We start from the raw sequence: 27159 nt of genomic DNA, 5'->3' as shown, positions 1-27159 counted from the left end.
GCTGCTTTTTTTGACCTAATAAATACCGGAGAGAACTGGGGCTCGGGGCTTTTTCGTCCTCACACCCTTGGTGAGGGCGGGAGGCCCTGGCTCGAGTCAGTAATAAATTCCCCTATTGCAAGTTGCCTTGTTTCGAGGAGTCTTCTTTCCCGACCGGGCACTCAGACTACGGGCAGAACAATTGACGACCAAAGTCTTTGACTGTGTGGATCACAATAAACTGTGGAAAATTCTGAAAGAGATGGGCATACCAGACCACCTGACCTGCCTCTTGAGAAATCTGTATGCAGGTCAGGAAGCAACAGTGAGAACTGAACATGGAACAACAGACTGGTTCCAAATAGGAAAAGGAGTATGTCAAGGCTGTATATTGTCACCCTGCTTATTTAACTTATATGCAGAGTACATCATGAGAAACACTGGGCTGGAGGAAGCACAAGCTGGAATCAAGATTGCTGGGAGAAATATCAATAACCTCAGATAAGCAGATGACAACACCCTTATGGTAGAAAGCAAAGAAGAACTAAAGAGCCTCTTGATGAAAGTGAAAGAGGAGAGGGAAAAAGTTGGCTTAAAGCTCAACATTCAGAAAACTAAGATCATGGCATCTGGTCCCATCAGTTCATGGCAAATAGATGGAGAAACAGTGGAAACAATGGCAGACTTTATTTTTCTGGGCTCCAAAATCACTGCAGATGGTGACTGCAGCCATGAAATAAAATGACGCTTACTGCTTGGAAGAAAAGTTATGACCAATCTAGACAGCATGTTCAAAAGCAGAGACATTACTTTGCCAAGAAAGGTCCGTCTAGTCAAGGCTATGGTTTTTCCAGCAGTCCTGTATGGATGTGAGAGGTGAACTATAAAGAAAGCTGAGTGGTGAAGAATTGATGCTTTTGAACTGTGGTGTTGGAGAAGACTCTTGAGAGTCCCTTGGACTGCAAGGAGATCCAACCAGTCCATCCTAAAGGAGATCAGTCCTGGGTGTTCATTGGAAGGACTGATGTTGAAGCTGAAACTCCAATACTTTGGCCACCTGATGCGAAGAGCTGGCTCATTTGAAAAGACCCTGATGCTGGGAGGGAATGAGGGCAGGAGGAGAAGGGGATGACAGAGGATGAGATGGCTGGATGGCATCACAGACTCAATGAACATGAGTTTGAGTAAAGTCCGGGAGTTGGTGATGGACAGGGAGGCCTGGCGTGGTGCAGTCCATGGGTTCGCAGAGCGTATGGTACGACTGAGCGACTCAAATGAACTGAACTACATCGCGTCAAGCCCCGCCCCGTCCCCCGTCTCCGCCCCTGGTCCCGCCCCCTGTCTCTACTTCTACCTATGGCGTCAGGCTCCGGCCCCGGCCCCGCCCCCGCCCCCCGCTTCTACTTATGGCTTGAGGCCCCCCCCGCCCCGGCCCCGCCCCCTGCCCTCCCTTCTACCAATGGCATCAGGCCCGGCGCCCTGCCGGCAGTCCCGCCCTTGTCCTCGGGCGGCCATGGCGGTCTTGGCAGGCCGGCTTGCAAGGCGCTGGTGCTTCGGACTTCTCCGCAGGTACGTACTGACTCGGGCCCAGGGCCGCCCTTGGACGCCGTGTCCTTGCGGGAGCGCGCTGCCTGTCTCCGCCTCCTGCCGCAGCGGGCCGCGCGGGCTGGCCGGGGAACGTGGCCTCAGGCGTCCGCCGAGCCAGGTCCCGCTGCGCGGGGCGGGTTGGGGTGCCTTGTGCGAGGCCTGCCGGATCCGGACCGCCGGAGGAGCGCCCCGTGGGTCCGGGGGAGTGACCCTGGTGCTTCGCGGAGGATGTCCTCTGGGTGACTCCTGGCGGGGGGAGAGGCGGGCCACGTGGGGCCGGACCCGGGGCGCACAGGCGACGGGGAGACCGCGGGACGCGCCGGCCGCCTTCGAAGAGAGGGACGTTCCCGGTTTATGTATTAAACGGTCGTGCTTTGTAATTGTTTTTAAAACTCGATTTTAAAATAAATATGTTTGCATTGTATTTTGTGAAAAAAAAAATGCACATTTCGGCCTTTACGGACATTTAAAATTTTCCATTCGTTTTCTACTTGAAACTTGCCAGCTGCCAGATTCGTGTAGGATTCAGAGTTTTTCCTTTTTAGGGGGAAAACAATAAGTGGATTCAGTTATTTAATATAAAACTTTTCGATAACCCTATATGCAAAACAGAAAAAGAGACTCAGATGTATAGAACAGACTTGTGGACTCTGGGAGAAGGCGAGGGTGGGATGTTTCAAGAGAACAGCATCGAAACATGTATATTATCTAGGGTGAAACAGATCACCAGCCCAGGTTGGGTGCATGAGACAAGTGCTCGGGCCTGGTGCACTGGGAAGACCCAGAGGGATCCGGTGGAGAGGGAGGTGGGAGGGGGGACCGGGATGGGGAATACATGTAAATCCATGGCTAATTCATTTCAATGTATGACAAAAACTACTGCAATGATGTAAAGTAATTAGCCTCCAACTAATAAAAATAAATGGAAAAAAAACAAAAAAAAACAAAACATGGGATTAATTATACCTACTGCATTTGACCATCAAAAAGATTAAATGAAATGATGCATGTAAGTTAGACACAGTGCTGGTATAGAGTGGTTACAAAATAAATGTGAGCTGTTGATTAAGTGGGATTGAGTATTGTCAACAAACTTTAATTATGTTGAATATATCTCCACTCATTTTAGAAAGTATTGCAATCTTTATTTATTTTTAATACAAATTTATGTTTTAAAAAAAAAAAAAAACTTTTCCTTTAGTCGCTAAGCCTTTTGTGACCCAATGGATTATAGCCCTCCAGGCTCCTCTGTCTTCGGATTCTCCAGGCAAGAATACTGGAGTGGGTTGCCATTTCCTCCTCCAGGGGATCTTCCCAACCCAGGGATTGAACCTGGGTCCCCCGCATTGGAGGCATATTCTTTAGCACTGGGGCACCAGGGAAGCCTAATAGAGAAGCAGAAGGCTAATTTTACTGAATGGCATTAATTCAACGTCTGGACTCACTCTTTGAAAGTTACATTATTGCAGAGGAGGTGGTACCTTTGTTATATTTGGGCTTCATTCCTAACTTATTTTAATCATCTTAGATGCTATTAACTGTATCACCCAGGGTCATTGCTGTGAACATTCGTGGTTTGTTTGTGACCTCACTGCTGTGCTGTGATGCCTTCCCACCCCTCTGCTTACAGTGTGTGCTTAAAAAGGACTTAGCTGGCCACGCTTGCGGTCCCCACTCTTCTCCTGGCTCTTTAGACTTGTGGAGGTGAGGACTGAGCGTGTCTGCTCAGCGAGCGTCACAGCCTAGCATCCAGGCCAAGTAGATTCCCCCGGGTAGGTCCTCCACCTCCCTTAAGAAAGTGCTACCTGCAACACCAACCAGTTTTCCTTCTGAAAACTTACCTTCCTTCTCTCCTCCTGTCGTGTGTGTGTGCTGGGACGCACGTGTTTGCTGGACAGAGAGTTAGGCATTGACCTGATAAAAGTTTATACTTTATTAATCAGTGACTACATCCTAGAGCAAAAGGTTCTTGTGCCCTTGGAGCAGAAGACCAAGTTCCAGCAGCAGGAGCTGGCAGCAAAGTAAGGATTTATTGCAGGACACCGAGGGAGTGGGAGAAGAAGCCGCTGAAACCCCCTCGGGGGTTTTTTGGGGCGGAGAAGGGGGAAGAGCAGAGAAGCTGAAGTTGGTTATCCTCTGTTGACAGTAGTCATTAGATGTCTCTGGTTTATGACTCTCTGGCCAGGTGGTCCGTGGCTTGGAGGTCAGTGGGCTCATGCTGCTCTGGAGAAATAGCCTGAGTTTGCACGTTTCGGGATCTGTTTAGAATGGCAGTTTTAGTACAAGAACGATAGCATCAGTAGCAGCAGTTTTAGTCATCTGACTGGTGGCGTAATGCTTGCTTCGCCCAGGATTGAGGTCAGAGGGGATAAGAAAGGGGACGGAATTGTGGGCAGAAGGACGACTCACGAAATCAGTAGGGAAACTTGGTTCTAGAGGGACGCAGGTTCAACCGCAGAGGCTGTTTCTGGTTCTTGGGACGCTGAATTCTTCCTGTATACTTTACCTCCGTGGTCTCAGTATCCTTATTTTGTCTGTGGGGTGCATGTGCGCTCAGTCGTGTCCGACTCTTTGCGACCCCATTGATTGTGGCCCTCTAGGCTCCTCTGTCCGTGGATTCTCTGGGCAAGAATACTGGAGTGGGTTGCCATTATGCCCAGAGGTTGAGATTGTCTTGTCAGTGTTTTATTTGACATGGGTTCATGGCAGGAATTATAATCATTTCACAAGCCAGAAGTATACAGGATAGTGTCTCTTAATAAGCCAGGAGTTTTGACTTTGCCATCCAAGAGCTGGGCTTCCCTTGTGGCTCAGCTGGTAAAAGAATCTACCTACAATGCACAAGACCTGGGTTAGGTCCGTGGGTTGTGAAGATCCCCTGGAGAAGGGAAAGGCTACCCACTCCAGTGTTGTGGCCCGAAGAATTCCATGGACTGTACAAAGTGTCAGACACGACTGAGTGCCTTTGAGTTTCCAAGAGACAATATCCAGCTGCCAGCCTCACAATACAAGTCTCTCGATGCTGGAGCAGTTCGCTGGGGTGGCCAGAGAGGCGGATTCCTCGGTGTCCCCGTTTAGCTTTTACCACTACTGATGAGAGTCCCGTGCACCACGGCAGGAACTAGTGCCCCAAGGTCTTGGAGAGTTATTTAGATCAGCAGAGGGGAGCTTTACCCAGGCTGAAACTCTCGGATCATCCCCACAAACTCTGGGCATTTACAGTCTGAATGTCCCTTCCATGTAGTTGCTTCACTGGTTTTTTGTTTGTTTTTAGCTGCACCAGGCCTTGGAGCATGTAGGATCTGGCGTCCTGACTAGGGATCAGACCCAGGCTCCCTCCATTGGGAGCGCAGCGTCTTAGCCAGGAGACCACCAGGGAGGTCCCTCATAAATCAACTTTGCTTGTAAAAATAACGTTTTTTTGCTCTTTGCCATCATCAAGTGGGTTAAAACGACTTCAGCTGCGCTAGAGGCTTGGCAGCCCTCAGGGCCCGCCCCTAGCGCTCCTGCTGGGCACCTCCTCCCAGGCCTCCCATTGACTTCCTGCCTGTGGCAACATTCTGGGCTCCTCAGCCTCTGGTGCTTTTCTCTCTGAGGGCCTTCCTTATGGAAGTTAGCTTCTGTCTGGATTTCTTATCTAGGGACCGGTTTGGAAACCACTAACCATTCGCAGCCGGTGGCTGGGGCAAGTGCAAGGAAAGTATTGCTAGAGAAACGTAGCATTTTCGCGTGGAGGAGCTGGAAACGGTTAGGAAGGCGTGTGCCGGTTTGCAGCCCCACCCAGGTCCCAGCCCTTGGGCTGCACGCGGGCAGCCCCACCATGCGAACCAGCCAGAAGGACTTTAACGACGCAGTGAGCCAGGTGAAGCTCCTGAAGGAGGATCCGGGCAATGAAGTGAAGCTGAAACTCTACGCACTCTACAAGCAGGTAAACGCCTCGCGCCTTTGAGAGAGAAACATCTTGAGCACATGGGTCCTCAGACAGACATGCTGTCTGTTGCTCTGAAAAGGCAGCCTGAGTGCTTTTAGGGTGCGTTACTGCCTTTCCTCTAAAGAGTGTATGCAGTAGAGTTTGTTAGATTAGATTTCAGAGTGCTGTTAAGGCAGTCACTCACTCCTTAGGATCAGTCCGGAGTAAAAGAGACTTCAAAGATACAACAACCAAAACAACCACCAACAGTCAGCTGTCAGAGTGGCCTTGAGACAGTTGGGGAAATTTGAATAGGGATTGAGTATTAGATGGCACCTAGGAACTATTCTTAATAGCATCATGGTTATATAAGAAAAAGTGATTTTTTTTTTTTTTAGGAGTGCATACTAAGTCCATGGAGTGAAAAATGGTGTGGTGTTTGCCATTCCCTAAAAAATTAAGCAAAATAGAAAAGAAAAGGATGGTTGAAGCAAATATAGCAAAAATGAGAGTTAATTGAATTTGGGAGCTGAATATTGGAGGTTCATTATAATATTCTACTCATGTATATTTGAAAAATTTTATAAAAACATTTCAAAACTTGAGTTTTCAGTTACCGTGTCTGAAAACTATCCAGAAAGTCAGACCCTCTGGGCTCCTGTGTCCTCTTTTTCTCCTCCTGTGAGCCCCTCTTCCTTTGATACTAGTGTGTATATTACAGAACTTAACCATGCCCCACAGGGGTCTGACCCTCGCCCTTGGGTTCTGGGAGGTAGTTTCTAAGCCCTTGAAATGCCAAGCGTGATAGACTGTCTTTGTTCACCTGGAGAGTCTAAGGGTGGGATTTAGAGGGGACTGGCCACCCAGGTAGTGAGAGTGGGGCTGGGGGCGGAGGCTGCAGTTACGGAGACTCACTGGAGCGGCGGAGCCCCAGGGAAAGCTCCGAACACCGCGGAGGCTGGGATGAGCTTCCCTGGTGAGCGGGGCTCTGTGCGTGTGTCACACGTCAGTCTGGGGGCCGGGCGAGTACACAGTCCTGACTCTGCAGTGCCCGGTGCAGGGGTGGGCACACTCACCTCTCCCAGGCTCCCCCCGTGGCCCCTCCCTTGCTGATCTGCGTCCCTGTCCCCCACCCCCGCCCCCGCCGCTGCAGTGACTGTGACCCGAGGAGACTGTGTCCTGTGAGCCGTCCTCCGGGTCACTGCCCGGTCAGAGAGCGCTTCCGGGAGCCCCTGGGCTCACACCGTGTGTCAGGCGTGGGGGCACTCTTGGGGCCCGTGCTGCCCCTAGCTTCCCCGATGGCTAACTCTTGAGAAATAAGTCTTTTTCTTTGGACCATCTTAGCCTCCTTTACTGTCTTTGTCTTCCAAAGCCTCTCTCTTCTCTTATGAAAATCAAAGGCATGGTTATTAAATGGAGTTTTAAGTTGCCATTTCTGAAAAGAATAGTGCATATATATATATATTTTAATCTCAAAACACTCACTGCACCCCCCCACACACAATGTCCTTCAATTAAGTGTCCTTACTAAGGGCCAGTGGCTCTGGTACCCACCCCCCCACCCCTGCCCCTGCCTCCCTCCAGGTGCAACTCTTGCTCACTTACCGGACGCCCACCACCACAGACCTGGGAGGAATTGGTGGGGGTTAGTCCCTCTGAATGAGCTTTCAGGATGTACCGTGTTTTCTAAATGTTTGTTGGCTAGCTACCTTTGAAGATTGTTTGCTTGAACCATCATTATATAAACCTAACACGATTCGTTTTTTGAAAGCATTTCCCCAAACCCTGATCTTGCATTATGTTCGTACGCAGGCAGTTATCACTTATTTTAGGGGCTGATAACCCATCATAGCATATTTTGGCTCTCCAGTCTCCTTTCTCCTGTTTGTACATTTTTAGCAGCAGCATCAAACAGAGGGCAAGGGACAGGAGAGTTCAGATCAGTCCCTGTTCCTTGTGAAACTACCTGGGAGGGGAAGGCACAGTCATGCCAGTGTGCACTGTATGGATCTCAGCTGTTCAAGGCTCCAGTTTGCATGTGCGTTTGACCAGTAACTGCCCCTCTCCTTTCATAGGCCACTGAAGGACCCTGTAACGTGCCCAAACCAGGTATGCTGGACTTTATCAATAAGACCAAATGGGATGCATGGAATGCTCTTGGCAGTCTGTCCAAGGTACATGGACTTCCCATCCTGCTTTTATTTCACTTACTGTGCTCCTAAGGGAGGTGGGTATTTCTCCCTATTTAAGACATTAAGATGAGCCTTCTGGGGATAGAGGTCCCTATATCCAAGCAAGACCTTCATTGCCATCAGGTGTACTGATTAGGACAGGAAGTGTCTCAAAATGCTTGTTCATTAACTCTGGGCTGAAATCACCATCTCTCATTAGGAAGCTGCCCGACAGAAGTACGTGGACTTGGTGTCCAGTCTGAGCACCTCCTCCAAGTCCCCCAGCCCAGAGACACCTGCAGCAGACAGGAAGCCACCAGAAGGCAACAGCCTGGTGGTGACCTCCGAAGACGGCATCACCACCATCAGGCTGAACCGTCCAACCAAAAAGAACGCTCTCACCACTCAGGTAACGCTGTCTGCCCCGGGAGTCTGTCCTGCTTTACTTGGCTTCCTCTGTTTCACTCAAAAACCGTAGCGTGTCAGCATCCTTTTGGGTTCTGTAAATACAGCCGAGGTAAGCACTTGGCAGTCTGAAGAGAGCGGGCTTGCAGATCGACGTGGAGAGGACCCCCTGGGTAGGGATGATCATTTTCAGTTTTCTCCTTTCCTCGTCTTTCCTCTTTCACGCAGATGTATCATGACATCATAGCTGCACTTCAGGCTGCAAGCAAGGATGAGTCAACCATAACTGTTTTAACAGGTAAGACATTTCCTTGGATTTCTTAATTAAATTTCTGTTTGGGGGCGGGGGAGGATTTTCTCCTAGAAAGGGAATTGAGTAAATAAGCTCTATCATCTTTTCTAGTGCTGAGATACCCTAATTCTTAAATACATAAACAATATGGTAAGACATAGGATTGATATCTCTATCATGTAAAAAGCAGGTACAATTTGGTAAGAAAAGTGCTAAACCTGTTAGATAAATTGGTAAGTAAAATGAATAGACAGTTTGTGTGAGAAAGTCTTGGCATCAAAGAAACAAGCAAAATGCAACCAGATTAATAAGGAAGAACACAAATAAAAATGATGATACCATTTTATATTAATGCTTGTCTGAATTAACAAAATCTCATGCTATACTGAATTTTGACAAGGTTATGGTAGAATAAATGCCCCTTGCTGACAGCAGCATAAATGACTTTTAAAAGGGTTAGTTACCTTTTAAAAACATGGCATTTGACAATATGTAAAATGTTCACACACTGTGACACAGGAATCTCCCAACACATTCTAAATACTCTAAATAACCATAATAAACCACGTGATAGAACATACTGTAGACTGTATTGCAAAAGCATTAAAAAGTGTAACTGTAGAAACTAACCATATAGAAAAATGTTTAAGAAATAAGACATTAGCAATTATATCAGCACTGTGATAGTAATTGGGAAATATGGATGCTGGTGGGCCTGGGCTGATGAGAACTTGATGATTGAATTTGGTAGGGGCTTTGCATGCATGTAGCGGCGAAGGCTAAGGTTCTAGACTCAGACCAACTTGAGTTTAAATCCCAGCTTCACTTCTTATCACTTGGGGGTGAATTCTGCTTCCTAAATGGAGATGACACTGTCTTCCTAACCCCACAGAGTGGTGAAGATGGTGACATGAGGCAGTGAAAGGCAGGGCTCACACAGGCACTTGGGAGGGGGGAGCTACTACTGTGTGTTGGCGTGGCAGAAGCAGGAGTCATTTTATTTTATTTATATTCTTTTTTGGCTGCACCACATGGCTGGTGGGATCTTAGTTCCCCAATCAGAGATTAAACTCCTGTCCTTGGTAGTGAAAGTACAGAGTCCTAACCACTGGACCACCAGGGAATTCCTAGGAGTGATTTTAATTTTCATTGAAATTTGTAAAGTATATAATATTATGTAGAGATATCAGAGCACTTTTAGTAAAAAAAAAAGAGAGAGAGAGAGAGGTAAGGAGAAAGACACCTAACAGCTAATGAGAAAGTGTGAAGCGGAGACGACCAAAGATGCTCTGGCATCCCACGTGTACGCCTAGGAGAAGGAAGATGACAGGAACAGTCCAGAGGCAGCATTGGCTGGGTACAGGAGAAGAATGGTTTCTGATTTTTCAGTTAACATTTTTTAAACTAAACATACAATGCAGGCACATCATCTTTTAAAAATCCACAGACTATGAAATGGCATATAACTAAACTAAAAACCCAAGCCCTGTGTCCAAAAAAACCTCAGCTTTCCTTGAGCCTTCTAGAAACTGCCCGTGTGTGTGTGTGTGTGAGATTCTCCCCACCCCTCCTTCTGTAAACAGAAAAGGAAGCACATAATACACACACTGTACCCACCTTTCTCTCCTAACCGCATGTCCTGAACATTTGTTCTCAATTAATTAGCACCGGCACACCTAAGTTTTCCTCTGCAGGATTGCAAAGTATGAACGTTTCAGGACTCCACAGTTTATCTCGTCATTCCTCTATCAGTGAACAGGTGGATTGTACTTAGTCTTTTGCTATTAAAATCATGCTGCAAGGAATATCCTCAGACATACATCTTTCAGAGAAGGTGCAAAGATATCCATGTTGTAGAAGTGAAACCGCTGAGTTTCATAATACCTGCTCATAATGGCTAACGTTTGTATCATACTTTCTGTTTGCCGAGCACTGGGCTAAGCATTTTAATGTTTGGTAGCTTTCTTAATTCTTAACTCTTCTAAGCTTTCTTGCAATAACCCTATGAGATTAGGCCCCGTTATTACTGGTATTTTACAAGTAAGAAAACTGAAAGATTAAGTACTGATAAATAGTGCTTATTCTCTGGGCTTCCCAGGTGGCACTAAGGTAAAGAATTTGCCTGCCAATGCAGGAGACACAAGAGATGTGGGTTTGACCCCTGGATTAGGAAGATGCCCTGGAGGAGGGCATGGCAACCCACTGCGGTGTTCCTGCCTGGAGACTCTCCACAGACAGAGGAGCCTGGTGGGCTACAGTCCAAAAGGTCACAAAGAGTCCGATGTGACTTAGCACACATGCTTGTTCTATAGTTATTTTCTATATACCCTTCACTTTTGGTTTCTTATTATTTTTATCTAAGCGTTGTAATAATAGGTCCTTCAGTTTTAGAAAGGATTTTTGTTTGTTTTGCATTTCTGTTATCAATTCCTAACTTACAATTAGAGATGATCAGTTTTTCTAATTTTTTAAGAATCTGTTACAATTTCATGTATACTAGATATAAAAATCTCTACCTTGAAGATTAAGAAGCAGAAAATGGCCATTTTTTTAATATCATCCAGAAACCCTTAAAAAGTAACTTCAGGGACATCCCTGGGGGTCCAGTCTCTGCTCCCAATGCAAGGGACACAGACGTGATCCCTGGTCGGGGAAAAAGATCGCATACGCCACTGGGCCTAGCCAAGTAGTGACAATAAATGTTTAAATTTTTAAAAAATGTTAAGAACTAAAAGTAAGTTCACTGTTGATTTTTAAGGTGTAGAGTTAGAATTATGTCGATTAGACTTGCCTTTCTAATTCATGTTATATAGATTCCCTGAATTCTGCTTTCCCTTCTAACTTATCTGTCTTGGACTGAGCAGACCAAACTGAAGGCGCCTGTTATTTTCTGATGGTGCCTCTCTGGGCCCATCGAGTGCCGGGCGACCGGCCCCAGAGCCTTCCCGGGCGCTGTCGGCTCCGGAGAACAGCCCCCAGCCTGTTCCCATGCCCCCACCCCAGCCATTCAGGTCTCACTGCAGTTGTGCCCGCCTCGGCAGAGCCCCTCCCCGAGCCCCCAGATGAGACCAGAGCCCCCTCTGCCGGCTCTCCCGTCGTGGCGTCCCTTCCTATCCCAGCCGCGTTGCCTGCGTTTGTCAGCATGTCTTTAACGCAGCGTCCGGCCGCCCCAGTCCGGCTGTGAGGGCGGGCACCCCCGCGTGCTCACGGCTTGCCGAGCCTGGTGCCCGGGAGGTGCCCGGGAGCGGCGGGTGCGTGAGTGGCGCGCCCGTGGCTTGTGTTCGCAGGCAGCGGGGACTACTACTGCAGCGGGAACGACCTGACCAACTTCACGCATCTGTCCGCCGGTGGGCTGGAGGAGATGGCCAGGAGCGGGGAGGTCCTCCTGAGGTGAGCGGCCATCTGACCCAGGGGCTCGCCCCATTCCTCAGGGGGTCTAAAGGTTGCAGAAAACAGAAACACTTGTTCCCTGTGGTCGGCTGTGACTTCCGACAAGCCTACTTGTCAGGCCGCTGTCTGGAAGGGCGTCTGGTTCCTTGCAGAGACTCCCGTTCCCCTGAGCGCTCCTCACGGGAGCCGGCTGGAGGGCCAGTCAGCCACCTCCCGGTGCGGTCTCAGTTCTCCCGCGTCCAGGCAGTCGGTCACGACTTAGCAGCAGCGCCGCCGCCGCCGTACCGAGGTGGAGGAGCCCAGCGCCGTCTCCTGGGCTGGGGGAGGCCTTGCTGCCGGGACCGCTGCGCCCAGGGGACTGGAGACGGGCCCTGATGCCCAGCGCTCTGCTGCCCAGCCGCTTCTGCTGCCCAGCGTGCTGGGACCTCGCGGCCCATGCTGACTCCGAGCTGGCCGCTGGCTCACAGCCCTGACCAAATGCCCAGGATGCAGGATCTGGACCGAGGCCGGCCCCCGCGCTCCTGCGGGCACCCTTCCTGTGCCCTGCAGATGGGGCCCGGGTGAATCGGGCCGCAGGCCAGGGAGGTGCCCGGAGGTGGACACGTCCCCAGCCCGCCCAGAGAAGCACGTTCCAGACCCCGATCCTGCTTGTACCTCGGTGATGCTGCTTGGGAACAGCTCAACACACTTGTCTATTTCCGTGTCTGCAGGGATTTCGTCGACTGTTTAATAGATTTCCCGAAGCCTCTGGTGGCCGTGGTCAACGGGCCGGCCGTGGGGATCTCCGTCACCATCCTCGGGCTGTTTGACGTCGTGTACGCGACCGACCGGGTAAGTCCCCTTGAGAAGCGAGTGATGTCAGGCTGGTGAAAACGCACCCCTCCAAACGCTGCTTTGTCGTTGCCAGTAGTAAGCAGAGGGTGTGCGGTCGGGGGTAGAAGGGATGAAAGTTACATTTTTCCAAAGAATTAGTCTGCCGTGACACGTTTGATTCTTCCTTCACTGTTAACCTGAATCTTCCTAAACACCAGTGTTGTCATGAACATTGTCCCAGCCCTTTTGGTTCTATTTATTCTCATCATGTGACACAAGAGTTATTCAACTTTGCTCTAAAATAGTCAGGAGACCTTCAGACTTGCAAGCAGGGGTAAAAAAAAAGAGCAGCTTTGAAGGTTATGTAGGTGGTTTATTTGATCGTTTTTTTCAGTGTGAATGAACCCTGGAATCTAGAAATCTAGACTAAGAAAGGACTTTCAGGCGCTATCTACTTTCATTCCCTGCTTAGCAGATAAGAAAACCAAAGTTCAGAGAAGTTACTGCCTCATGCTCACCATTGAATTATATAGATTTTCACTTCAGTTCCTACTATGGTAGTGATGTATGTCATAGTAGAAGATAAAAATTTGGAAACTATGGAAAAGTACAAGGAGAAGAATTAATTTAAAAATCTTTCCTTGGGACTTCCCTACTGGTCCAGTGGCTAAGACCCCACGCTCCCAGCGCCGGGGGCCCGGGTCCAGCCCCTGGTCAGGGAACTGGACCCCACGTGCCAACCAGGAGTTTGCGTGCCACAGTGCCGAGCCTGCGTGCCACCACTAAACCTGCTGTGGCCAGATAGACAAATGCTAAATATTTTTAAAAAATAAAATCACTCCTCTCCCCACTCAGAGATAAGCAGTGCTAACATTTGGGTTATTTAGCTTACCTAATTTAACCAGTCCCTGACACTGGGAACCCTAGCATGTCTAGTTTTTTTTTCCTTAGAAACAAAAATGTGATAAACGTTTATCTTAGCACCTTGACCCTAGAACTTTTCCTGTAGAACTATCACCACCTCTTAGGGTTATCAGAGTCTTCGAGTGACTCTTGCTTTTGTGGCAGTGAAACTTGCTGGTGTACACACATCCGTGCAGGGAACACTTGGTTTTTGCCACTGAAGAGATTCCTGGTTTTGTCGGAGGTACTTTCTCCAGTAACAGGGCCGTTTATAAGGGTCCTTTACTCCCTGCTCCATCTTTGACTGGATTCCTTTCAATCCAATTGGGCATATTGTCAAATCTAATACTTGTTAATAATTTCCCCGTAAAAATAGCAAGTGCAATTATAGACGCTTGGCTACCTAACCTTTGTAGGTGGGACTTTCTGCTCAAAGGCAGAAATTCAATCTTCAGTCCCATTCTGTGTGTTCAATGACCCATCAGTTGACCTGCTTTGAGCAGGGTCAGAGCAGACGCTTCTGACCTGAACTTGGCGGTCTCATTCGATAGGTCTTGAAAGCCACATGGTGTCATATTTGCATCTTACTGTCCCACTAGATTCCAAATTATTGTCTTGGGCATCATCTTTTTAAAGATTCCTAGGACTCCATCTTATGATAAACTTAAATTAAAATTGAAATCAGAGGGAAATGTGTGTGTATTGTATATGCTGACAGATTGGGCCCACAGTTAAGATATTTGAAATAGTGACCATTGCTGAGATCACCCAACTGAATTACACCAAGGTTCAATTTCAGATCAGAGAAAGATACAGAAGAAAGAAGCTGTGGAGAGGAATTCCTTTTATAGGATCTACTCCTTCCTGGCTTCCTGAATGCATACCATATTAAATGTGGGTTAACGTTTAACCCATATAAGCAATTATTCTTTACTATAGGCAGTAGGTCATGCCTGCCCATTAGTGTCTCCATCAGCAAACAGCACATTGCCCCTTTGAGCTCATAGAAAGGTGGAAGTCATAACAATAGTAGGTCACTGAGTGCTCAGTACAGAGGAGACACTCTGCTGACGCACATCACATGTATTCAGTAGGCGCCCACAGTAACGGCCCCGGGAGGCAGGGGCTGTCACCCCATTTCACAGATGAGAAAACCCCAGCACAGAGGTCAAGAAGCTCCGGGGTCACCAGGCAGCCTGACGCCAGCATCTGACCGTCTCCACCTCTATTGCTCTTATTTCTGAGAGTCAGCACAGTGTTGCTTATGATAATGTTTATGAGCAGGTTAAATGCTGCCTGTCTGTAGCTTTCCACTCACCTGTCTGTGGCGCTTAACAAGCTTGGCTCCTTCTTTGTTTTCTGATTATGTTCCTTCCTTCTCAGCACGTTTTCTCCGAAAAGCTTTCTTTTGGGGGCAAAAGAGAAGGCAGGTGACTTTAATAACTGTTTACTTTATACTTTTATTAGTTTGATTTGTATGTATCACACATCATATGTTTTTATCTTCTAACAACATTCATTGAAAAAAAACTGAACCATATCTTGATTATGGAAAATAAAGTCTAAATATGCTGTTTACAGAATTGTCAATTATAAGTTAATTTCCTGAGAACTTTTCATTCATCAAGAAACACAATATTTCTGACATCTAGGAAAACACGGAAAACACACAGTTATTGTAGTCAAATAACTGACTGACTGTGTAGTCTAGATAACCAATATTAAAGTAGTTTCGGTATTTAAAGCCAATCAAAAACCTCTGGGGCAAAATCAAGACAGGTGAGAAAACAATAGACGCTAACCTCGCCAGTATAGTTTTAAAAATGAATCAATAAAGTGATGGATCAACAGCATAATATAGAGACGCAAGGTGGAGAGGAATAACATAGCTCACAGAAAAGAAAGTATAAATGGCTCTTAAAAATATGAGAAAGACACCGTTAAGAAAAGGACTCATAAATGGACCATGTAAAGAACTCCTCCAGCTCAATAATAAAAAGATAACCAAGCCAACTTAAAAATAGTGGACAAAGTATTGCAAGTTACTTCACCAAAGAAGGCATTAAATAGCTGACAAACACGTGAGAAGATGCTCAGCGTCATCAATCGTTGTTTCGTTGCTCGCTCATGTCTGACTCTGCAGCCCCGTGGACCGTAGCCGCCAGGCTCCTCTGTCCGTGGGGCTTCCCAGGCAAGAATGCTGGGGTGGGTTGCCATTCCCTTCTCCAGGGGATCTTCCCAACGCAGGGATTGAGCTTTTGTCTCTTATGTCTCCTGCAGGCAGGTTCTTCACCACTACGGGCAGCAGAAATATTCTATATCTTGATTTTGGTAGTGGCTACGTAACTGTATACATTTGTGTAAAACTCATCAAACTGTGTATGTTCAGAGAGTCAATTTGTGTGTATATGGGCACACTTTGAAGATACTGTGGGTCCACTTCAGGACCACCGGGATAAAGCAAATATCACAATAAAGTGAGTCACAGGAATTTTTTGATTTCCCAGTGCTTCGAGAAGTGACGTTTACAGTGTAGTCTGTTGAGTGTGCAAGTAGCATTATGTCTAAAAAACCATGAGCTGTTTTAAAAGCTGTTTTAAAAACATTTTAATTTAAAAATAGCACTATTGGGAAAATGGCAGGGATAGACCTGCTTGATACAGAGGTGCCACAGACCTTCAATTTATTTTTTAAAAACAGAAAAAAGCAGTGTCTGAAGCACAGGAAAGCAAAGCCCAGTGGGGTGAGGTCTGCTGTGTAACACAGGAAAGTGCTTCAGTTCGGTATCGTAAGGAGGACGTAAACAGAGCGGTGTCTGTGAAGTCACATGTGAAAAGATGATTTTCTTTTCTCGTTTTCTCTCTGAAAAGGCAACCTTTCACACCCCGTTCAGTCACCTGGGCCAGAGTCCGGAAGGCTGTTCCTCTTACACTTTTCCCAAGATAATGGGCTCAAGCAAGGTGGGTCTCGGAAGCCTTAAAAACAAACGTTAATAAGCCTCTCCACTCCAGAAGCCGCCCTGTACTCCCTCTTCTTTCCTCGTAATAGGGGCGACACAGAGAAGCAGGCGGTCTGCTCCGCAGAGCCGAGAGGGTCACGGAGCGGGGCCGGCCGAGGGGAGGCGCTCCGGCTGCCCTCCGCAGACCGCGGGTCCCGCCGAGCCGGCTGCGCCTGCGCCTCTCCAGCCTTCCCTCCAGCCTGCTCCACGGGGCAGGGTGGGCACCCAGGGGCCGGTGGCCGCTCCGGTCTGTCCCTGCGGCGGTGGAAACCTCGGTGCCCACCGTGTGTGTGCAGGACCCCGAGGGGAGCGCTACGGGACGGGCGCCGGGGTGGGGGGCTTGGCAGACCCCTGAGATCTGAGAGGGGAGCGGAATGGAGCCTCTGCCTGTTGGGTTTCCATGAGGAAAATGTGGGTTTTTTAAATCTTTTTTTTTCTGGCCATGCCACACGGCTTGCGGGATCTGTTTCCCGAGCAGGGATTGAACCTGGGACATGACAGAGAAAGCCTAGAATCCTAACCACTAGGCCACCGAAGAATTCCCCTTTTAAATCTCTTTCTTCCGTCACATTTCCTGAAGGTTACACAGATCTGAACTTTGAAAAGTCAGGCAGACCCAGCTCAAAGGCTTTGAGCATTTGGCTGTGGAACAGTCTGTGAAGAACAATGGCAAAGGGAGAGATAGATGCCCACTCAGTGACCCCGGTTTTCTTAGAGCCTGAACGTTAGTCTTTGTCACTTTCCTCCAGTTCATTAGAGCTCATCTCAGTCCCTGGGCAGGTCAGAGCTTGACCACTGTGTGAATGTCCAGGGAAGGGACTTCTGACCGTCGCTGTTTCTAAAAGTCGGTTGTCATTTTCTGTGACCATGAGTTTTCATTTGCTGCTGCTGTTGTTGTTTTTTTATAATTGTTAATCGTGTACAAAACAAGAAATCATAGCTTCCGTTTGTCATAGACCCAGTACCTGGCATTTCTGCTCCGGGTCCCGGCTCTTGGCTCCCCACCGTAGACACACACAGAAGCAGCAACCTCCACAAGCCTGCTCGAGAGCCTGACAGTCCCAGCACACAGCCTGCACACCGCTGCCTGGGGGCCACCAGTTTCTCCCCTGATGAGAAATACTGGTGGTCTCAGAGACCAAAGGACGTGTCCGCGTGTCTGCCAAGAGCAGCTCACTCTGAGTCACTGAGCCTTTCTTCACTGCAGTCGCATCCTAACCTTGCTTTTCATTCCAGGCGGCCGAGATGCTCCTTTTTGGGAAGAAGTTAACGGCCCAGGAAGCATGTGCCCGAGGACTCGTTACCGAAGTTTTTCCCGATGGCACTTTTCAGAAAGAAGTTTGGGCCAGGCTGAAAGCATATTCAAAGCTCCCCCCAAATGTTAGTATTCGGGCTTTTTTTGTTTGTTTGTTTGTTTTTTACTTGCAAGAACTGTTTGCCTTAAATAGACAATTTAAAAAAAAAAGACACATTCGCTTGCTCTGAGCACATGTAAATCTGACATTAAAAGAAACTGTAATAACACGAGAAGTACGAAACTTACCCAGTGGCTGCTCCACTCCTGGGATGTGGAGACAGAAGGGCAGTTCCTCCTGGCCGTGACTGAGGAGGCTGATCGGCCGCCTCTGCTGGGACTTCTGGCCTGGAGCCCAGGTGAGCAGGCAGACAGGTGAGCTTCACGGGGATGCTTGCACTTCTTCATGCGCCCACCGGTGAGTGACTGCCTCATGTCCTCGCTGCTCAGAACGCAGCCCTGGAGCCAGAAGTGTGTGGTCACACGCCCCGCCCACACCTGCCACGGTGACATGTGCACACTCGAACGTTCGAGAAGCCCTGTCTTACCTTATAAGGTGTCACAGGATCAAAGCAACAATGAGCCACACAAGCGTCAGAATTCTAGAATGATCCCAACTCCTCTTAGAATACCTCTTCAGCCAACTGTTGGTTTTGATTTTTCAGGCCTTGAGAATTTCCAAGCAGATCATCAGAAAGCAGGAAAAAGAAAAGTTGCACGCAGTCAACGCTGAAGAAAGCAGCGTCCTGAGGGAGAGGTGGCTGTCAGACGAGTGCATGAATGCCATCGCGAGCTTCCTGTCCAGGAAGGCGAAGCTCTGATGCCGGCGGCCCCACCGGGCACCTCCGGGGAAGCGTCGTACCGCGGTTACGCTTGTCAGCCCCCGCGCCCAATAAAGCTCGCTGTGCCTTCCTTCAGCGCTCAAATACCCGTGCTGTGATTGTATTGTGCTGGAGCCTTGGTGAAGGACAAATGTCAGACGTGCCTGGGGAGTTTCCGCTGGCTGTTGGTCGGGGGCAGCCTCAGCTCCCTCGACATGAACGGCTGTTGCCAGGCGCACTGGAACATGCTCCCCGGCGCCCTGCTCTGGAACGCGTTCACCGCGTTGCAGGCCGAGACCATGTCTTTGAAAACCACCACGGCGCTCTGCCGCCCACACAGGGTCACCGACTCGATCGGCCCAAACGCCAACAGCCTCTGCGTGACCGAGGCCAGGTCTTCGGTGGGTCGCATGTTCTTTTTCAGCCACCTGGCAGGGGGAGTGGGCAGAAAGGAGCAGGACGATCAGAGGGTCATTTAGAATCCTAGTTTCATTCCACCCCTATCATCTGCCCAAAAGACGTGGAGAATTAGGCCGTTTCCCAGGAACACAGTACCCCCTATCAGTGGTTATTTCCTCATGTACTGTCCCGTCTTCATTCTCATTTAAGATGGTCCCTTATAAAAAGCACATCTGAAAGCTTACTGTCCTTGTAACCGAATAAAGACACAACTTACGGGATACAGTAAAATCAGTGCTGCGCGGGAAAATGTATAGCTGTCCGTGCTTACGTGAAAAGCAGGGATCTGGCGGACTAGGATTAGAGGCAAGGCTGTGCCGCCCGCGGTTGTATCCTGGGTCCTGGCCGTGTGGGGCGGGCCGCTGCCTCCCGACTGGCTGCAGCATTAAAGCCCTGCAGCTCAGTGGCTGGGCCCTAGAACCCCACTCCAGCCCCGCTCGCTGTCCGCTCCCTGACCTGGGACGCGATGGCCCCCGGGGATCCCACACGCCTGCTCCGCTTCTGAGCGCTCCCGCAGACCCTGGGCGCGGCGGGGGGTGCAAAGGCGGCTCCCGGGTTTTATGCAGAGCAGCACTTGTTTCCACACTCACCACATAGGCCAGAGACAAGTTCAAGTCATTTTTTAGCTAAGGCATCAGGGGCTCGTGGTCATCCTGTGACATCTCTAAGCAGGCCCGCCTGGGGCAAGGCTGGCCGCCTACCTGACAACTATGGTTGACATTGGAGGCTCCTTTGTGTTCTTATGCCACAGGCGGCACTTCTTCCACCCCTGACTGGCGTTGTTGTTTTGTTTTCTTCTCCACAGGGGCATACTGCTTGGTTTGGGGGTCAGATTAATCTCTCTTGGAAATTGATGTCTTTCCAAGATCCTTTCTAAGCCAGAGAATTCAGAATTCTCACCTGGTAATAGAATAAATTAGTGTTAGTCGCTCAGCCATCTCCAACTCTGCGACCCCCCTGGACTGTAGCCCACCAGGCTCCTCTGTCCATGGGATTCTCCAGGCAAGAATACTGGAGTGGGTTGCCATTCCCTTTTCCAGGGGATCTTCCCAATCCAGGCATTGAGCCCAGGTTTCCTGCACTACAGGCAGATTTTTTTTTTTTTTGCCAGTAAAAAACTTTGTCTTTTATTTGCCCGAGACCAGCTGTTGCAGGCACTGGGGCCCTAAGACTTCCAGAAGGGATGGGGGCGGGTTGGAGACCCATCCTGCCTGCCAGGTGCCGCCTGCCCCACCCTGCTTCCTGTAGGAGACGAGAGAGCAGATGAAGTGCACCCTTGTACCAGCAAGTACCGCCTCCATTTCCTGTGTCAGTTGCTCAGTCGTGTCCGACTCTGCGACCCCTGGACTGTAGCCCGCCCGGCTCCTCTGTCCAAGGGCTTCTTCAGGCAAGAATACTGGAGTGGGTTGCCATTTCCTTCTCCAACAGGCAGACTCTTCACCTTGTGAGCCCCCAGGGAAGCCCTGGTGCAGGGAGCATCAGTGTAACTCGGTGTTCCTTCCCGTCTCTGCTTGGGAAGAGGAGCGTGGCATTGGTTTGAGAACGGCTATTCATGCCACTTAGTTGCTATTTGGCTCTGCCATTTCTTCATTCCAGAAATATCAGTGAGCAGCATTTAGACCTTAGCCTGGTCCTGGATATCTGAGAGACGCACAGCAAGACGGGAGTGAAGGAATGCAGAAAGCAGGTGCTGAAGGTCGCTGGTGTGATCTGCCCATGATTCTCAAACAAAGAGTAAGTGAGCAATTATTTTTATCTTCAGCGATAGTGACCACACTGTACTGACATCACACGTGCTGCTTCACACGGATGGCCCATAACCAAATCGCCCGTCGGCGGTGAGACAGAACTTGTGTCAGAACGTGTTCCAGGACACCGCTTCCTTCATCAAAACCATCTCCTTCCCCCAACCCCCCAAAAAAAGAGGGAGGGAGAAGAGAAGTCAGTTAAAATGCATGGTGTCTAGTGACAGAGCTGAGTTATCTTGCAGGGCAGGCTTTTTATCTCTTTGCCAACTGGTAACACTTTGAGAAGCAAAAGCCAGTTTGTGGGCCGTGCTCCGAGCATCTCTGTAACCCGTTCAGGTGCATCCAGAAGAAGCTGTCACACAGCTGCTGCAGGAAGAGGAGCTGAACCTCAAGACATGCAGGGCGGCCCTGCGTCGGACGCGGAATTAGATCAGAGCTCACCCAGCCCCCGCTGTTCCACTGGCTGGATCCCTGAGGGTCCTTCCCGGGCAGGGTAATTGGGAGAGACCCCCAGGAACATTGCCTCATGCAGACTAAGTGGACTAAACGGTATGATGATAGAGAACCGCTTCCTCCTTAGAGGCCAGAAAATCACACCAAGCGAGTCAAGAGCAGGCCTGAGCATGGGGCTCCCGCCCGCGGGCGAAGGCCAGGGTTCTCGCCTCGGTTCCCTGGCCCCACTACCGCACAGCTGGGCCGCCTAGCCTCCCGCGGGCTCCCCCGCCCAGCAGCAAGAGTGCAGGCTTTACTTGGTTGTCAGGATTTCACAATTGACAATTGTGGCAATTTCACAATATTGACAATTCGGTGGGCTGCAGTCTACACGGCAGGAACACCACCAACTGCTAAAGGTGTGCCAGGACCTATTTGGGTCTACACTGGAAGGCTAGGAGAACAGACTATAAATCAACATACAATTGGGATATCACGGAGAAATCAAAACCCACTTCTCCAACCTCACATAAACGCTCCCTTCATTTTCCATTTTAAAATTGAATTTTAACTACAAAAATTAAAGATGTGTGGAAAGACTTCCACTAAAATAAAATTAAACCACTTAAGTATAGTGAGTGAAAGTCGCTCAGTCGTGTCTGACTCTTTGCGACCCCGTGGACTGTAGCCCGCCAGGCTCCCCTGTCCATGGGCTTCTCCAGGCCAGAAAACTGGAGTGGGTAGCCTTTCCCTTCTGCAGGGGATCTTCCCGACCCAGGGATGGAACCCAGGTCTCCGGCGTCGCAGGCAGATTCTTCACGGTCTGAGCCTCCAGGGAAGCAGTGCGCAGAGTGTAAAAACTGAAGGAGCAGCAGCCGCAGAGCCAGGAGGCCCGCAGGCCGCGCTCTCTGCAGCTCTCTGGAGGCCCCGTGTCTGGAGCGGAGCCCAAGCAGAACGGAGGCCCGCCCCTCCCTCCTCTCCCGCGGACTCGGCCAGTTTGTTTACTGCTTTTGCTGCGCTCCCAGCTTCCTTTCCCTTCTGTAAAAGTGTTCTGTCCACGTGCTGACTTCCTCCTGGTTCGCTGATTGGCAATTCTCCACGGATACCAAATAAACCCATCTTTGCTGGAGAAATACTGGGCGGTCCTTTTAGTTCAAGTCAACAATGGTCAAAGGAACCTCTTACCTTCCTCTCATCACTATCCTGCCACCATCCCAAATTTGCCCTGTCTCCTTCTAGAACCCTTTTCTATACGTTTATGTACATGTTTCCATCTATGAATTTACAGTCTTCTTTTGGCGAAAATGGAATCATTGTTATTAAAACTCTGCAGTGTTTTGTAGATATTTTAATAACGACTTTAACAATATTTCCAGTATGAATGTATCTGTTTAACCATTCTGTTGTGGAATGAGATTAGGTCTTTAAGAATTTTTCACCTTTATAATGGTTGAGTAGTATTCCATGGTGTATATGTACCACAGCTTCCTCATCCATTCGTCTGCTGATGGGCATCTGGGTTGCTTCCATGTCCTGGCTATTATAAACAGTGCTGCGATGAACATTGGGGTGCATGTGGCTCTTTCAGATCTGGTTTCCTTGGTGTGTATGCCCAGAAGTGGGATTGCTGGGTCATATGGCAGTTCTATTTCCAGCTTTTTAAGAAATCTCCACACTGTTTTCCATAGTGGCTGTACTAATTTGCATTCCCACCAACAGTGTAAGAGGGTTCCCTTTTCTCCACACCCTCTCCAGCATTTATTGCTTGTAGACTTTTGGATAGCAGCCATCCTAAAGAATTCATTTGAATCAGTTCTAATGAGATGGATGAAACTGGAGCCCATTATACAGAGCGAAGTAAGCCAGAAAGATAAAGACCATTACAGTATACTAACACATATATATGGACTTTAGAAAGATGGTAACGATAACCCTATATGCAAAACAGAAAAAGAGACTCAGATGTATGGAACAGACTTGTGGACTCTGGGAGAAGGCGAGGGTGGGATGTTTCAAGAGAACAGCATTGAAACATGTATATTATCTAGGGTGAAACGGATAACCAGCTCAGGTTGGGTACATGAGACAAGTGCTCGGGCCTGGTGCACTGGGAAGACCCAGAGGGATCGGGTGGAGAGGGAGGTGGGAGGGGGGACTGGGATGGGGAATACATGTAAAGCCATGGCTAATTCATATCAATGTATAACAAAAACTACTGTAATGATATAAAGTAATTAGCCTCCAACTAATAAAAATTTAAAAAAAAAAATTTAAAAAAAAAAAAAAAAAAAGAATTTTTCACCTTTATAAACAGTGTTTCAACACACACCTTTGTTCCTGCGTCTGTGTGCAGGGTGGGCCAGTATTTCTCTGGGACAGTAAGTAGAAGTGGAATTGCTAAGTTGAAGGACATGTGTATCTAACAGGATGTTAAAATGTGAATTTCTCTGTTGTCTCAGTTTTGTCCTAGGCCCACACGTTCTGAAAAAACATTCAGTGGCGCCAGATGCCCAACTATGAACAACAAACTTATCTATATAAGAAAAAGCTAAGCATTCTTTTCGGCACGTGAGGACTCCTTTAGGCAGAGGCGCTGCACTGCAGGGGACTGTTGCGACTCCTAACCCCCAGGATCCCCGCATGTGGCCTCGCTTGGAAACAACCCGCAGATGCAGTTAAGACGAGGTCATCCTGGGCAGTGTGTGCACGCAGCCAGCCGTGTACCGTTCTGTGTGACCCCATGGACTGTAGCCCGCCAGGCTCCTCTGTCCGTGGGGATCCTCCGGGCAAGAATCCTGGAGTGGGTTGCCATTTCCACTCCGGGGGTTGAACCCGAGTCTCTTACGTCTCCTGCATCGGAAGGCAGGTCCTTCACTACTGGCACCACCTGGGAAGCCCTGTTCTGGAGCAGAGCAGGCTCTTAATCCAATGTGGTTCTCCTTGTAAGAAGACAGACGTGCACACGGAGAAGACGGGTGTCACCTGTGCACACGCACCTGTGACAAGGGAGGCAGAGAATCGGGTGATGCGTCTGTAAATCAAGGGGCGCCAAGGAGTCCCAGCCAACTCAAGAAACGGGGAAGAGGCAAGGAAGAGCCCTTTCCCAGCCGCTTCAGAGCCTGCTGGCACCCTGGCTCTGGACTTCCAGCCTCCAGGCCATGAGACCATACATTTGTGGCTTTAACCCCCCGGCCCTGTCTGTGGGTCTACATTCTGGCAGTCCCAGGACACTCTGCTTACTCTTTACTGAGTTCAGCTTATGCAGTAAGCCAGCAACATGCATTTTAAACTTTGACAAAGACTTTCAGATTACCTTCGAAAAAGCCTGAGGCAATGAAAACATACCATCAATTGTGAGGGTATTAATTTCCCCACGTGTTTATCATTACTGATCTTACAAAATTTGACCACTCTGATGGCTTAAAAATATCTCCTTGATTTATCTTTAAAAATATTTCTTTCTTTGGCTGCCCTGAGTCTCAGCTGCAGCAGGGAAGATCTTGCATCTTTGTCGCTGCAAGCGGGATATTTGACTGCAGCCTGCAAACTCTCAGCTGTGGCATGTGGGATCGAGTTCCCCGACCAAGGACTGAACCCAGGCCCCCGGCACTGGGAGCTTGGAGGAGTCTTAGCCACTAGACCACAGGGAAACTCCCTTCTTGGTTTTCTGTTACTTCCTTGATTACCAGAGTGTTTGAACACCTCTCATGTCTATTGGCAGTTTGTATTTCATCTTGTGAATTACCAGTGTACAATGTCTGTCTATTCTATTAGGTGCTTACACTTTTCTTGATTTTTATGTAATCTTTAATATAACTTGGATCTTGGGATTGATTCACAATACTGTAGGTTCAGGGGTTAGGGATTAATCAGAAGACAAGATGCAGGAGACCCAGGTTCGATTCCTGGGTTGGGAGGATCCCCTGGAGAAGGAAATGGCAACCCACTCCAATACTCTTGCCTGGAGAATCCCATGGACAGAGGGGCCTGGCGGGCTACTGTTCATGGGATGGCAAGAATCGGACACGACTGAGCAACTAAACCACCTCCACCAGAAGACGAATCGCCAAACCAGCCACTGTGTTCTAAAGTCATCACCCCGATAGCCGCCTTCCCACCCGGGACTTGTGTCTTCATCAGTGTGGCAGCTGCCACTTCGCTCCCTAGGCCCCTGGGGCCAGAGGCTACCATCTACCTCTGCCCTTCAGCTGAGCGCGAACAACACGGGAGGCAGGCTCCACCCAATTCTGCAAATCAGTCCAGTTATCACCCTCCCTGACGGGTCCAGGAGGGGCAGGCCACTCCACACCTCCACACCTGCAAAGCCTGTAAGGCCGGGGGAAAACAGTGTTCCTGTTTTTTCCGGTACACGCCTGGAAAAAGCAAGAAGGAGGAGTAGGAAACAGAGCCAAGGAATGAACTTCAAAGCCTGACCTTTAACTGGGAAGTCATCCCACTAAGCCTCAAACCAGATCTAGGAAAGGCAGTATGTAGGTGAACCGCATGTGAGCTCCGAGCACATGGCCCCACAGCACGAAGGATGGACGTGGCTGAGGTCTCAGGTGCGAACCACACCTGCTCTGTAGGACTGACTCCTCACTCATGACTGCAGGGGGGCTTCCCAGGTGGCACTGGTGGTAAAGAATCCGCCTGCAATGCAGGTAGACAGTTCGATCCCTGGGTTGGGAAGATCCCCTGGAGGAGGGCATGGCAACCCACTCCAGTATTCTTGCTGGAGAATCCCACGGACAGAGGAGCCTGGTGGGCTATGGTCCATGGGGTCGCAAAGAGTCGGACACGACTGAAGTGACTTAGCACGCACGCACGCACGCACGACTCCAGAAGGGGTGTGGGTACCATGATAAAGCGCAGGCTTCCTAAAGAGTTGGCGCCCGCCCTCTGCCCACATACCTTTTTTCTTGTCCTCCTCACTCTTGCAGGAGTGGAGCAGCTCCATCAGATGGTTGGGAAGCAACTTGTGAAGGCTGGACAGAGTCTCGAAGGTGTGACGCAGAACCTCAGGCTGGCTGTAGTTTCTCAGGGTCTTAGGTTTCTCGAGGAGCGGGAGTTTCAGCTCCATCTGGTGGTTCCTGGCTGTCCCCATGATGACCCTCTGAGTTACGGACAAGAGTGGAAGGAGAGCCGGAGGCGGGGAGGCCCTGGCAGCGGCTCTTCCCAGGCTCTCCCTCATCTCCAGGAAGGCGCCATGGACCCTGTTTTCTGCCCTCTGGCTGCTGAGCGTTCTGAGGGTCACAATGGCCCAGAGCTCGGCCTGGAACCCTGAGCGATGGCCTCACACCTCCCACCCAGAGGAAGTTCACCCTTCACAGATATCCCGAGTCTGACGGGGACTTCAGGCAGAAACCCGTTTCCTGTCCGGACATGGACGATACCTAAGGAAGGCAGGGTGCTTTCCTAGAAGAGGGGGACCTGGCGTGTGCACTTCAGTCGTATTTTCCCATCCGGCCCCCAGTGGAAGCCGAGCACCTTGTGTGAATCTAATTAAGGCCCTGCAGACCAGCCCGGCCCTGGGGAGCGTGGCTACAGCAGCGAGGTTTCCAAGCAGAACCCGGGAAAGAGCGTCAGCATCCACGGTTGAGGACATGTCCAGATTAACCCAGGTGAGAAGGTCCCCTGCTGCTTATTCTCTTACCCAGACTAACACGAGAAGACCAAAGCAAACAAAAGATGCTCAGCGCTGGCTTCAGTGAAGCCATTCCCCGTCGTGGACCAAAAGCAGACGGAAGATCAAACAGGTAAACAAGGACCTACTGTACTGTACTCGGTATCTTGCAATAACCTCTCCACAGAATGGAAAAGAACCTGAAAAAAGAAAACATGTGTGTGCGTGTGTATGTGTGGTGTATGTATAACCGAATCACTTGGATGTACACGTAGGCTCCTCTGCCCATGGGACTCTCCAGGCAAGAATACTGGAGTGGGTTGCCTTGCCCTCC

General features: G+C 49.4%; 2 protein-coding genes across 5 annotated transcripts; one reads left to right on the top strand and one right to left on the bottom strand.

The window, feature by feature from the left end:
* The first annotated feature begins 1430 nt into the window (after positions 1-1430).
* On the top strand, positions 1431-18668 carry ECI2 (enoyl-CoA delta isomerase 2). 4 transcript variants are annotated; one of them, XM_070456983.1, is made up of 10 exons: positions 1431-1548; positions 5208-5494; positions 7552-7650; positions 7868-8056; positions 8281-8350; positions 11632-11734; positions 12445-12565; positions 16321-16410; positions 17685-17828; positions 18408-18668. In XM_070456983.1, the coding sequence occupies exons 2-10, from the start codon at positions 5387-5389 to the stop codon at positions 18561-18563; spliced, it is 1080 nt and encodes a 359-aa protein (XP_070313084.1). In that variant the 5' UTR covers positions 1431-1548; positions 5208-5386; the 3' UTR covers positions 18564-18668. The 4 variants fall into 4 exon arrangements, with proteins under 4 accessions (XP_070313084.1, XP_070313083.1, XP_070313085.1 ...); XM_070456982.1 differs by having other exon boundaries at positions 1445-1548; positions 5341-5494; XM_070456984.1 differs by lacking the exon at positions 1431-1548 and adding an exon at positions 3490-3587 and having other exon boundaries at positions 5341-5494.
* LOC110153053 (testis expressed protein 56) lies at positions 17715-26457 on the bottom strand. The gene is made up of 4 exons (XM_020916933.2): positions 26114-26457; positions 19724-19922; positions 18291-18991; positions 17715-18201 (listed from the first exon to the last, which is right to left on the bottom strand). Exons 1-3 carry the CDS (start codon positions 26391-26393, stop codon positions 18718-18720), a joined length of 753 nt encoding a protein of 250 aa, XP_020772592.2. The 5' UTR covers positions 26394-26457; the 3' UTR covers positions 17715-18201; positions 18291-18717.
* Between the last annotated feature and the right edge of the window lie 702 nt (positions 26458-27159).

This window comes from Odocoileus virginianus, chromosome 27 (assembly GCF_023699985.2).
Source record: "Odocoileus virginianus isolate 20LAN1187 ecotype Illinois chromosome 27, Ovbor_1.2, whole genome shotgun sequence".
Taxonomy (NCBI): domain Eukaryota; kingdom Metazoa; phylum Chordata; class Mammalia; order Artiodactyla; family Cervidae; genus Odocoileus; species Odocoileus virginianus.
The sequence above is the reverse complement of the archived record's forward strand: the minus strand, read 5'-3'. Positions and strand labels throughout refer to the sequence as shown.

Bases quoted from the DNA above. Each gene is read 5' to 3' on its own strand.
- ECI2 (XM_070456982.1), top strand. From the start codon at position 1,493: ATGGCGGTCTTGGCAGGCCGGCTTGCAAGGCGCTGGTGCTTCGGACTT. The intron at 8,351-11,631 runs GTAAGACATTTC...TTGTGTTCGCAG, and splicing joins AACCATAACTGTTTTAACAG to GCAGCGGGGACTACTACTGC. The intron at 17,829-18,407 runs GTTAGTATTCGG...TTGATTTTTCAG, and splicing joins ATTCAAAGCTCCCCCCAAAT to GCCTTGAGAATTTCCAAGCA.
- LOC110153053 (XM_020916933.2), bottom strand. From the start codon at position 26,393: ATGAGGGAGAGCCTGGGAAGAGCCGCTGCCAGGGCCTCCCCGCCTCCG. The intron at 19,923-26,113 runs GTATGTGGGCAG...TTCTATTACCAG, and splicing joins TGAGGAGGACAAGAAAAAAG to GTGAGAATTCTGAATTCTCT. The intron at 18,992-19,723 runs GTAGGCGGCCAG...TCCCCCTGCCAG, and splicing joins ATGTCAACCATAGTTGTCAG to GTGGCTGAAAAAGAACATGC.